Source organism: Mus pahari, chromosome 10 (assembly GCF_900095145.1).
Source record: "Mus pahari chromosome 10, PAHARI_EIJ_v1.1, whole genome shotgun sequence".
NCBI classification, from domain to species: domain Eukaryota; kingdom Metazoa; phylum Chordata; class Mammalia; order Rodentia; family Muridae; genus Mus; species Mus pahari.
The window spans coordinates 85,209,503-85,221,794 of record NC_034599.1 but is presented as its reverse complement, the minus strand read 5'-3'; the positions used below and the strand labels follow the sequence as shown (position 1 = coordinate 85,221,794).

Here is a 12,292-nt window from a genome sequence, read left to right as displayed (position 1 = left end):
CCCTAACCATTTCTGCACCACACTGATCATGCTGCTGAAAGTGCTATTTCCTTGAGGCTACAGAGTCAAAGTAACAGGAGATATCCCTGTCCCTCAACCAATGGGCTGAGAGTTTTCTGGACAGAAACCAGAGGAGTAGATGCCCAAGCACCTCCTCCTTTCCAGTGTCACGCAATTGTATCAAGTCTTTTTTCTCTTCAGGGCTGCCCTTTCTCCTCTTAACAAGTGCCTGTCTTCTCCCCTTTTAGTTCACCATCCTCTCCCTCTTGGAATACAGTCCTTTAGATGTAAGCTTAGATAGTATTGAAGGAGACCTACCATTCTCGTGATAGTATCTATCTGTCTCCCACTACACCAATTCTTCACTGCAGTCAGGAGAATCGTCAGACCCAGCTTCTCAGCCATGAGAAAGGAGCTAGACATATTGTGACTTCTGTGAAGGAATCATGAAACAGAACTGGCTTCTATAAGCAGAGACCACAGTGGATGTTCTGGTGATTAAAATTAATCTGATACATTTGGGGAAAGTGGCAAGCCAGATACAGACACAGGGATCATGCTAAAAACTCACCAAAGATCCCAAAAACAGTTGAAGGAACAGCGAGTCATTGGATTGTATCTTTTCAGTCTTAATGTTGGGAACTTTCACAGACCCCTGAGGGGATCTCTGCCAATCTTGCTAGAGTTTTTAGCAAGACCCCTGCAGGCTGCTCTGCCTAAGGCATTCCATCAGTTTGGGCAGGATTTGGAACCAATCCTCTCTCTTTTTCTGAGTTTGTGCAGTTCTTACCAGTTCCCAAGTCTTTTGCTAGAAATCAGAGATGTTCCACGAGAATACTAAGAGCTGCTGGAAGACCTGCTTACCACACAGGCCACAGAGCATCCATTTATCTTTTCTCTTCTGAAATGTAAATCAGTTGCTGCCATTGATGTCATTGAGGTTAGATTGTGGCCAGAGAGATCTCTGCTCTGATCATTGTTTTGTCAGGTCCCTTATTTTGCTATCTCAAGTGACTAGGCCCCAAAGATAATTCTGCCAAACTGTGAGGAATGATAAAGAAGAGGAAGAGCTACAGGCTGTACGAGAGCCCCAAATCATTTCTAAGGTTATGAAGTAATAAATGGACACTGAGATTCCAAGGAGAAAAGAAAACATCAAATCCTTTATTTCCAAATAACACAGCAAAAAGAAGCTACACATCCACAAAGTCTTTTGGAGGGAGAAAAATTATTTTATTTAACTTACAGGTACATGTTTTCAAGGAGATTATACCTCAGCTTTGAACTTCATTTAACAACCACTGACAAATATACACAACAACTTTTTCCCCTTCAAATTAGTTCATAACTTAACTGCTGTTAAGGGGAAAGATTTTTAAATCACAGTGTAGCTAGACAAGGTACCAATAATCTAACGGTTGACTCAGACTTGTGTTTATGTCAATTATGACTATAAGAGATTTGCCTGAATGTATAATTCACTTTCATTGAAATCATTACATTTCCCCCATAAATTGGCAATACAAACAGACATTATGGAGAGTCAGGTAAACAAACAACATCAATATAAGAGACATTTTGCAGTAACTCTAACCGAGTACATACGTTACAACTTAGGGACAGTTCTTCACAAATCATTTAGTAAGCACAGGGAGTACAGTGATGGGCACATCCTTATCTATTTTAATCACCTTTAAAACTACAATAGGAGGTCTAGAAAACCTGACCAGGGGCAAAGTTTCCATTCTAGGCTCACTATAAAATGAAGAAGTGCACATAGAGAGGGAGGAGGCATGTGCATGCATTTTTTCACTATCTTGTAAACCAAACCTTCTGAACTCCAAGATGATTAGGGAAAAGAGGGGGGATATTAGAATGTTTCTCTCCCTTATGCTACCATCTTTTAGATTAAATGACAGAAACAGTGTGCTGATTGCTGCTAGTGGGCTGGATCTATTTATACCAGAAGTTTCTTGGAAAGGGGGAAAGCTTTAGCATTACCTGTATTCAGGCTTAAGTTCCAAGTATCCCAAGCAGGAATATTTGGAGCTGGAATGATCTCCAGCAAAATTCATCCAGTTAGTAAATCTGGGTGGATGGAATGCAGGCCAGGACAGAAAGCACTGTCACAGGACCATCCAGAGCATGGACTTGGGACACTCACCCTCTACCTCTTTCCTTCTTGCATTACCTAAAGTACCAGTTTTCGTGCAAAGGGCCTTCCAAAGGGTCTACACAAATCACCAGGACTGAAACTAAGCAATGGTTTTGTTTTGTTTTGTTTTTGTTGTTTTGGGGGAGGGAGAGTCCCCCATAGCAAAACTTATTCCTAAAGTTATCTACTGGTGGAGTGTAGGGGTCTTTCTTTTCTTTTCTTCTCTTCTTTTTCTTTTTCTTTTTAAAGAAATTTGATTTTATCTCTTTAGCAATGGTTTGGAACCAATGGGGCAAAGTGAGTTTGACAGAGAGGAGAACAAATCGCTGACAAAGAACCTTTTACATTTCACCAGCGTTGTTAGGACGACAAGCAGGAATGTCTCAGATAATAACTCCCACTTCAAAGATTTCTCAGCTCAATAGAAGGCAGACCATCCTTTTTATTCAACCACAAGGACGGGCACTAAAGAAGACTCTACTGTTTGATTTTTTTTCCACCGTGTTTATTTTTCCCCTATTCACTAGGGTACTTGGATAAAATAAACAACAAGACAATTAAGGGAACATGGACTTCTAACTTTGCTGCCATCTTCCCCATCCCCTTGGCCTTGGGCTTTTCAGTTTGTACCCAAAGCCAGCCCAGACCTAAGGATACCATCAGAGGAAAAGCTTAAGGGGCTGAGAGACTTCTAGGGTTAGGAAGCAGTATGGCACCTCTGGGGAACACGGGGAAACTAACTGTCCCCGAGGCATAGTTAACAGTTCCCATACTTCCCCCAAGTCGGTCACCTTCCTCTTAAATCCCATTTCGACACTGTTGCACACAACTGAACTGGGGATACTCCTTTGGTAAGCTTCCCGGGATGCCCTAGTCATTTACTCTGACTCTGGAGCCTATGGGCGCTGTCAAGATGTTCGGGGTCCGGCTCCTCCTCCCTTTCTTGAAAGAATTCCGGGTGCCAAAACCCGCTACATCAGGATGTATAGTGAACCCCTAAACACTGGCAAGACAGGGTCCTGGGAGGAAGTATATACTGGAGAGCACAGTGACAGTATTAAATGGCGTGAAAGCAAAGGTCAGCGCAAATGTATCTTAATAGAGTGTCCGCAGTGAAGTGTGCCGCCTTTGAAGCGGCCGCTCCCCGCGCGCATTTCCATGGCGAGCCTAACGCGGCATGCTGATGCACCGTCAAACTCACACTTTCAACCCCAAAACGCGACTCTTTGAACAACCCGAGCTTGATTGGACCTTTCTCCTTTTCTTTTCCCTCTTACAAACCATTTCCTCGCCTTTAGAAACTCGCCATCAAACCCAAATACGCCCTCTGATCACCGCAGAAAGCAGAAACAAAGAGAGCTGAGCGGCGATTCAAGCGGCCCTTTTCTTCCCTCGCATTATTATCCATTTTTATTATGATCGGGAACAAGTGCCCATTCGCGTGGGTTTTGTTTACCGGAAATTAAATGAAAATGATTTAGTCCGCGTCAAACAAAAATATATACTTGTATACACAAGAAAAAAGGCCTGTTAGACGTAAATATTATGTCCTTAATGAAAAGCCTGGACGGGCTCCAGGATCGGCCTTTCAGGATTTCAGTGAGACTTGCCCATTGCCATAGAAATCCTAACTTACCATGAAGATGCACCGTGGCGAAGAAACACTGCTTTGTGAGAGAGCCCTTTGATGTCGCAGGCGCAAGATGCGGGCGCTCAGCTGCGCAGGGCAAGATTACCTTGCAAGCAACATCTGTAACAAGCAAATGAAAAATTAAAGGCGATTAGTGACCGGCCAAACATTTTTATTTCATTTCGTTTTGTGGGACTGGGGTGGAAGGCAAAACTAGCTATTTTGAAAAAGAAGAGAAAGGAGTCTTGGATGAGGAGGGCCAGTTCTAAAATATCAGCAGAGGGATCAAGTCCCTCAAAGATCCTACGTGCCATGACAGCAAGGTTAGTGCTTGGCCATGAGAACAAGTTCTTTGCTTCCCAACTGTCCATGTAAACTAGGCTGACTCTGGGCCAGGTTGTAACTCAACACGTTCACCTCATCCGGAGATGCATTTGAAAGATAATGGGTTTTATTAGTAGTAAGAAGAACAACCCCATTCTGGTCAAGATGGTTGGTTACTTTATTGGATAGAAGTTTTGGAGTCTGTGGGACAGGAGTGAGACTTTTCCACTAGATTCTGGGAAGGGTGGGGGTTTCTCATACTAAGAGTTGTTGGTCCATCTTTTAGTCTATCCAATGTGTCTATTTTCAGTGGCACTGGGGATAATCAGAAAGCTTCATGGGAAGTAGGCAAGACTCTACCACAGAGTTACACTCCCCCAGCCTCGGGCTCAGGTTGTAAAACTGAGTTCCTAGGGACTTTCTTTTGGTCAAAAACATTTCCCTCCCCCCATACGTATTTCAGATTTTTTTTTTTTTTTTGAGAACTGGACAAGTCTGACAATACTCTTTTCTCCTTTCTTTTGCTACCATTCTCTTTCTATCGGTGCTTTTGTTTCTTTAAATCGCAGCTAAGATTGGGAAGCAGCTCCTCCTTCCCTACAGAGGGTGGCAGACTAGGAGCAAGGCCCAACACTTCTTTTCTCCCTTCACATCAACTACAGAGGCTTTGCTCTTCATCCCTACTAATATCTGCACACCCACACACCCAGGACTTCATAACCAGCATATCAAATACCTTCAACTCTTCAGACCCACTGGGTGTTTGCCTGTATAATACTTGTTCTTGTACTTTATCTATCCTGTGTCCATAAACTTTTTAAATACGACTACCATTGTGTCTGATGTGCCATTAGAGCACAGATGCTGTTCTCTAAGTCACATCCTGGACTGTGGAGAGCTTGATCCAGTGATGACATCAGCCAGCTCTGTGTTCCCTGCTCAAGCACCTATGAGGTTCCATAGCAAGCAGTGCCCAAACAGATGAGGGGTGGGAAAAGGAATCCTGGAAGCTTCACAACTCAGAATTCTTGAAAGCCCTCTAGCCTCCCTTTGTCTGTGTTTCCTATTGTTTCGCACTCACTCCCCACTGCAAGTATAAAATGTCAATTGAGTTTGAGGTCTGACAGGCCTTAGGGTTGGAGGTATGTCATGTCCCAAGAGAAGGGAAGAAGAGCACAACTTCGCTTCTCTCCCTTACAGAGGTGGTTGGAGCATGCAGGACTTCTGTGTTTCTTTGTTGTTGTTATGTGCCTGCTTTGCTGTTGTCTTGTTGTTGTTGTTGTTGTTGTTGTTGTTAGTGTTGTTCAAGATCAGCTAAGGAGCTGGAGAAGTGTGTGAAGGGTAAAGAAAAGATGAATGGGCTGCAAGAGAATGACTGTGGAATTCTGTCTGCCACCTCCTGGGCTCTGAACTCCTTGGTCAGGATTGATGGTGAGGGGGAGGAAAGGCAAAGGATTCTGTGACTGGGGTCTGAGAAGGCCCTGGCCCAGGTCTCAAGGAAAATCTTTCCCACCCTTCCACACCCACTGGGAAAATGTACAGCTTTACTTTTGCCACCTGCAGTTGCCAAAATTGTGAATAAATTCTAATAAGTTTTGTTGCTGTTGTTGTTGTTGTTGTTTTATCTATTTATCTTGGACATTGGTTTCATGAGCAAAGTGCATACAGGATGTGGCTATAGAATGACCGCATTTATGTTTTCATATAATGATCTAGTATCAGCATAGTCAATAACTTTTAATGGTGGTCTATCTGCTTGTCTGCCCTTCTACTCTCCCTTCTTTCGTTTCTTGTCTACTTCTTGAAGCCTCAGTGACCGGGCCTAGACCGGCGTAAACCAGAGCAGCTCTCTGGAAAGCAGAAGCCCTGATACTGGAGGCGGCGGTGGCTGCAGCTGGGCCCAGAGGTGGCGGCGATAGGCTGGGGTGGGGGCGCTGCAGAGTCAGCCACCACTGGTCCAGGCGCCCGAACACACGTACCATTCGCTCACGTCTGTGCCACGCATAACCACCGCCGCAGTGCAAGCCACTGAGGGCTCATGGCCGCTTTCTAACGAGGGCGACGCGAGAGTAGACGTTATAGCGGAGTCGTAGCCAGAGCTGGGTGGCGGCGAGCGACCATGAACTTTCATGTGCTTTCGCAGAGAGCTGGGGTGCGTGTAACACTTGTCACACCCGCGCACCTTGCACATGTAAGGCTTGTCGCTCGTGTGCACGTGCGAATGCTTCTTGCGGTCGCTGCTGTTGGCGAAACGCCGCTCACAGCCCTCGAACTCACATCTGAAAGGTTTCTCGCCTGGGGGAAGGTAACGCAGAGACGTTAGTAGGATGTGGGCTGTGTCCCAGTCACAGGATTGTAAACCGCCCCCCCACCCCCATTGCTCTTTTGTTTTCAGCAAAAGACCCACAAAAGATTTTCAGAAATTACTTTCCCCTGTGCATTAGGTCTGACACCCTTCCCCCACCCCGTGAGGAAATGAAGCCCAGTCCTACAGAGTGCCACCCCTCCTCCTCCCCGTCCTGGGCCTAGGGATGGGGGTGGGGGCGGCGGAGGAGGAGCGACAATGACTCCATCATAGTCATTTCCATTCTTGAGAATCCTTATCCAGGCACGTTGTTTTCCTCCAACTTTTATCTATGTGGAGACAGAACCACCTTTACCCACGGAATCGAGGCGACTGAGAAGCTCACATTTGCTGGATTCGAAGTTACTGCCCAAGCCATCTGTCTCTGCCCTAGTGAGCCATGCCCGGCAATCCGCTGGACACATACTCCAGCCTGGTCCAAAGTGTTTTCTAAAGTAGGTTTTGTTCAAGTGACAAACAACGGAAGGATTTAAAAGGATGAACAGCGGATGCACATGCGTGTGCGCAGTGTGAGAAACGTTCTGAGCAACGATTGACCCCAAAGGCTATTTTCCAGAAAAATAGAGTCCCCTCTCCTTTCCACTTCACCCACTGAAGGCAAATATACTCCAACATTCTCCAAATCTTGCCTAGTCTATCCGAAATTCCTCGAGATAGTGTTCGCCGATCTTAATATTTTATTATACGGATCCAGCAGTGTCGCGGAGACCTTATCGAGTGTAGAGGGAACCCCTCTCAGTCCGGACTGACAATTCCAGGTCTGTGATCCTCCCCAGACAATTTCCCGCCCCGCCTGTTCCACCTGGCAGGCCAGAGGAGCCCAGAGGCTGATAGATGAAAATCGGTTCAGGCCAGGAGGGATCTTAAGTCTGTTGAAATCACGGCCCTGACTGTGGTAAGCTTCGGGTGAGTGGCTGCTACGGGCAGGCCAGGTCCACCGGGTATACCGCAGGTCTAGGCAGAATTCAGGAAGGCCAGAAAGCAGACAAAGCTGGGAATATTGGTTGATCGAAGGCTCCTTCCAGGAGTTTCTTGCTGCCTGAATTTGCTGCTGTATGGAAGAGAAAAGGACCCCCACCCCCACCCCCGCCACAGACCCTCCCAGAAGTCAGAAGTCCAAATCTCTGGCTCAGCTGAGGTTGTTTCGAAATGGAAAGGGAGAGGTGTGTGTGATCTTAGCAACTGAAGGTCCTGAGGGTGATCAGGGGTGCTAAAACTTCTCTAGCATAAGACTCAACAGCAAGATGCTCCTCTGTTGACTTTGTGATCGCTTCTTCCGCGGTTAACAGGGAAGGCTCCCTGATAAAATCATACAGTCTCCATTCCGCCGCCGCACTGGCTCTCAGGTTTAAATAGAGGTTTGCACGTAACCTGCCTTTGGCTTGGGCAAACAAATCAGGCGAACCCGTCTCCCCCACACTGCCCACTGATAGTGCTCACCCTTGCTGTAGAAGAGCTGGTACACTAGGGTCCTCTGGAAGACGTTGCCCGCTGCCATTTTCACAGGACAAGGCACAGTCTTACGGAAACATTGGAGATGTATAATGAACAAATCAGTGTCCCTATTTGTCCCCAGATCTCTCTCCTTTGGTTCCACCAGCGTTTGGAAACCCCAAACTTTTCTCTCTCTTCCCTCTTTTTTTTTTTCTCTCTTCATAAAATACCTTGTAAAAATAAAAATCAGTTGCAACCTACAAATGAAAGTTTTTGTGGGTTGAGGGATAGAGTTTGAGGTTAGAATTTGAAGATAGAATTCCCTCACGGGGTTGGAGGGGGGAGGGATTCTGTTGCCACACATCCCATGCCAATGTCACGTCGCGTAAACTAGACACGTATTTCGCTCCAGACGAGAAAAGAGCAGGTACGGAGCTTAGACGCTTCAGTACCGGGGAGTGAGCAGGTCCCTGGGAGGCCGGGTGCAGGCCGGCCCTGGCGTCGCCCTGCTGCAGGAGGCGCCCTGGGCTCCGAGCTCCACGACCCTCCCACCCCCGCCGCCCCGCCGCCCCGCCGCCCCTCACCCTTCCCCTCCCCCATGTCCCCCCCGAGAGACGCCCTGGGTGGGAGGGTGGACCCTGCGGCGCGGGGCCGGGCCTGGGTCCCGCGGAACGACCCGAGGGAGGTCAGGCTGGCGGCCTAGGCCGCGAGCCTCCGGACCCGGCTTGGGGTCCTGGCCCCGGCTCTGGTCCTCGGTCCCCCGCTCCGGAGCGAGCAAGGCCTCGCTCCGCGCGGCCGCCAAGTTCGCCGGCTTGCGGGGACGTCTAGGCCAGCGCCATTTTCTGGCACTTGTGGCTGGATCTGTTTTCGCCCTGACTCCGCCCCAGAGCGACCGGGGAGCCGGGTCTTGCACCCCCCTCGCCCCCCGCGAGGGCTGACTGACTGCGGGCAAAGGTGGGGAGAGCCCGGGGCCCCGGGGGTTCCGGGAGGCGCGCCAGTTTGGGAGGTTGACCGGGCGCGCGCTTCTGGCCGCCGTCTCCCCTCGCCGCCCTACCATTGTTCCCCGGTCTCTGTCACAGCCACAGAGTGAAACCTTCTTCACCCGCTGCCTCCAGAGCCAGGCCTGGGAGTCACATTCAGGAGAATCTCAGCTAAGAAATCTGCTCCTGATCGCCGCTTCCGCGACTCGAGGAAATGAAACGCCATTAATATTTGAAAAGGCAATTATTTTCCTGTTGAATCGAAAACTGTCTTCATGAATAATTTGTAGAAAGTTCTATTGCCATTTGAGAAACATTTTGTTGCTGTTTTGCCTCCTCCTTTTCTTCCCATTACTTAGGAGATTTGAGGGAGACACCGGAACAGGGGAGGCTCTATGGTTTGGTTTCGTTTCATTTTTCCTTTTTCTTTCTTTCTTTTTTTTTAACCCAAGCTGTAATGAATTAGGACAGAGACCGAAAAGAACGCGCAGAATTCTGCCTTGAGTCCAAGCAAACCTGAGAGCCAGCCAGGCACACTTTTGCTTCTCTGATGTAGGTCGATTACGCTAAGAATTTAACCATTTTCTGCTTCACAGACTTCAAACAGTGGGCCGGCAAAGAGCAGTATAAGTTTGTTTGCTTCAAAATCCCTGTCATTAAAGATGAGTTCTTTCTCCAGCCCCGGATTGCGCATCCACTTTCCCGGTGCTGGCAGCCAACCTCTGGAGTAACAAGTCTGAGGGCTGGAATCACGGTCTTACTTATTCCTCTGTCCCTGGGGATACAACTCGGAAAGAGAGGGGAGCAAATGGATGAGAGTGCGTGCGTGTGTGTGTGTGTGTGTGGGGGGGGGAGATCTCAGAACGTGCTTTAGAAAACCGTACAAGATGTTTGCTGACATGCTAGGGGAATAAAGAACAAGATTCAAACTGGACTTTGGTCTTGCCTCAGCCTATGCCAGTGTTCTACCACTAAACCTCATGGAGAAAGCAGTTTGTGGCAAGATTTAGCAAGCTTCTTACCAGGTACTGCAACTCTCGGGGACTTGGATTCTGAAAAGGGTTGCTGTTCTAACAAGAATTGTAGAAAGGGAAGATATCACCTGCAAAACTAGAGTACCAAGATGGAATTCTGGTCTCTGCATCATTCTTCCCTTTTCCCGCCTCCAAGATGGGGGAGGGGAGAAGACGTTGACTTCTTAAACTGCAAGCGAGGGGGGGTGGGTGGGGGGAGAGTAAGGAGAGTCAAACGGTGGCTGCTAAACTAATTAATGTAACTTCACAGGCTGTTCTGAAAGTGTGAAAACTTTCTTCTTGCAATTGTATTAATTAGATGCTTCTGGCCAGAAGAGTTCAACTCCCAGGCTCCTTCACCAAGCTCCTTTTCTTTCTGTTAACTAGAGCTAACAGATGTGGTTGACACATGTCCCTATTTCACTTAACAACTCGGTAAATGACATTTAAGGCAGTGGGTCCCGTTGGGTCTCTACTAAAATAAGAATGAGGATTACCCAAAAAAAAAAAAAAAAAAAAAAAAGTCCCTTCTGTGGAGCTAGAAATACAAAAACAAGTCAAAAGTAGGCCCCCAAGGCTCATAAATCCTAAAGAAGGTATTAAGGGTCAGATGATCCCTCAGTCCAGGTGATGGTGGGGCTAAAAGGAAGAAGAGTTGCCAGTAGTGATCTGTAAGTGTGAGACAATTGTTCCCATTTCCCTTAAGACTTTGGGGGAAGCCATGCTGCTTAAAATATGTCTTAAAACCAAACTCCTGGGACTAGTGATATAGCCTAGGGTTCAATCTTCAGATCCTAAATAAAATCAAAGCTCTAAGCTAGAAGCGCCAGTTTACCAACAGGGACCCCAGAACTCTGGAGCCACTCTGCCCAGAGAGCCTCCGGAAACCGGTGAGTCTAGGAGCAGAAGCTGTTAATTACCGTTTTATAAATCTGGCTCATGGAAAGAATTCCAAAATACCTCCCTCCTCCCCTCAATTGGAACTTAAGAAAATTCAAACCCAAGGGTCTGTGTCCCAGGGCTCGCGCACTAGACAGCACTGAGTACTGACCTGTATGTGTTCGTTTGTGTATTTTGAGATTTTCTGATCTAGCAAAGACCTTCCCACACCCTGGGAAAGGACAAGGGAAGGGCTTCTCGCCCGTGTGCACGCGGATGTGATTTACAAGTTTGTATTTGGCTTTGAAGGGCTTGCCCTGTCGCGGACACTCCTCCCAGAAGCAAATGTGGTTAGCCTGCTCTGGGCCACCGACGTGCTCCACAGTGACGTGCGTAACCAGCTCGTGCATGGTGCTGAAAGTTTTGGAGCAGGGACGCGGGGACATCGGGCTGTCATCCCCTAGCCACTTGCAGATGAGCTCCTGTTTGATGGGCTGGCGCATATAGCGGAAAAAGGCTCCAGGGCCATGGGGTGCGGTGAGGTTCATGGTCAGGTTCATGCCGCCATAACCGTGCAGGGCTGTGGCTGTTGCCAGAGTGTCGCTGCGGGCCATAGGCCCTGGTGCAAAAGGTTCCGACCTTGCATACATGTCTCCAGGGATCCCCAGACGCAGGAGTCCGTTCAAAGGACGGCTGTGGGAGGCCTGAGGAGGCTGCTCGTGAAGGCCCGGAAACACCGAGGGGTTCGAAGAAGCGGCGAGCTGGGGCCCATGGTGTCCACAGCTGCTACCTGTTGTCGAGACAAATAACGTGCATGAGAAGCGGTGGCGTGGGCTTCGCACTTTCCCCGGACCCCGGGGACACACTCTGCCCAGCCGCATCTAGGTTTCTGGCAGTCGGTGCTGGGATCTTGAGTCGGTCGGTGCCAGCAATGAAGCTGGCAGACCAAGCAAAGTCAAAAAGCCTCTGCCTTCGTCCGGCTGGGCTGCAGTTCTGCCGAATCCCCTGCCGTGCCATGCGCTGGAAAGGGGTAGCGATAATGGGGTAGGTGGGAAAGGCAGCAGGGCTGAGTCTGTGGGTGCCCGGGGGCACGGCCTCTGCTGCAGAGGTGTAAGACCCTTATCTCCAGATTACTTTGTCCACCAACACCAAGGGGTGCTCCCAAGCCAAAGATGGAGATGATAGGAGGGGTCATTTCGGAGGTGGTGAAGTTGGAAGAGGTAGTGATTTTAAAGCGTCCTAGACGTGTATATAATAATTTCAGTGTCCCACTGGGCCCGGAAAGGACCGCCTGCTGCACCTTGGTCTGGCAGCCACCAATGCTACTGCAGTGTGGCAGTGCAAAGAAAGGACAACCGATAAAGACGAAAAGGGAGAGGGGAGAGAGAGAGAGAGAGAGAGAGAGAGAGAGAGAGAGACTTATGCAAAGTGGTGGAGATTGTTTGTTTGTTTGTTTTTTAAGTTTGGGGTTTGCCCCCTCCCCCCTTCTGTTTTCTCTGTCTTTAATGTCCG

General features: G+C 48.4%; 1 protein-coding gene across 5 annotated transcripts in view; it reads right to left on the bottom strand.

Moving 5' to 3' along the window:
* Positions 1-1,137: 1,137 nt before the first annotated feature.
* Positions 1,138-12,292, bottom strand: part of Zic4 (Zic family member 4) — a 21,876-nt gene continuing 10,721 nt past the window's right edge. For 3 of the 5 annotated variants that reach the window (XM_021207295.2, XM_029543038.1, XM_029543039.1), the window contains 3 exons: positions 10,953-11,570; positions 6,089-6,404; positions 1,138-3,905 (listed from right to left, as the gene is read on the bottom strand). In XM_021207295.2, coding sequence (XP_021062954.1) covers position 3,905; positions 6,089-6,404; positions 10,953-11,570 — 935 coding nt within the window. In that variant the 3' untranslated portion in view covers positions 1,138-3,904. Of the gene's footprint in view, positions 3,906-6,051; positions 6,405-10,952; positions 11,737-12,292 lie in introns of those variants that run through there. The other 2 variants (XM_021207294.1, XM_021207293.2) reach the window with 2 other exon arrangements.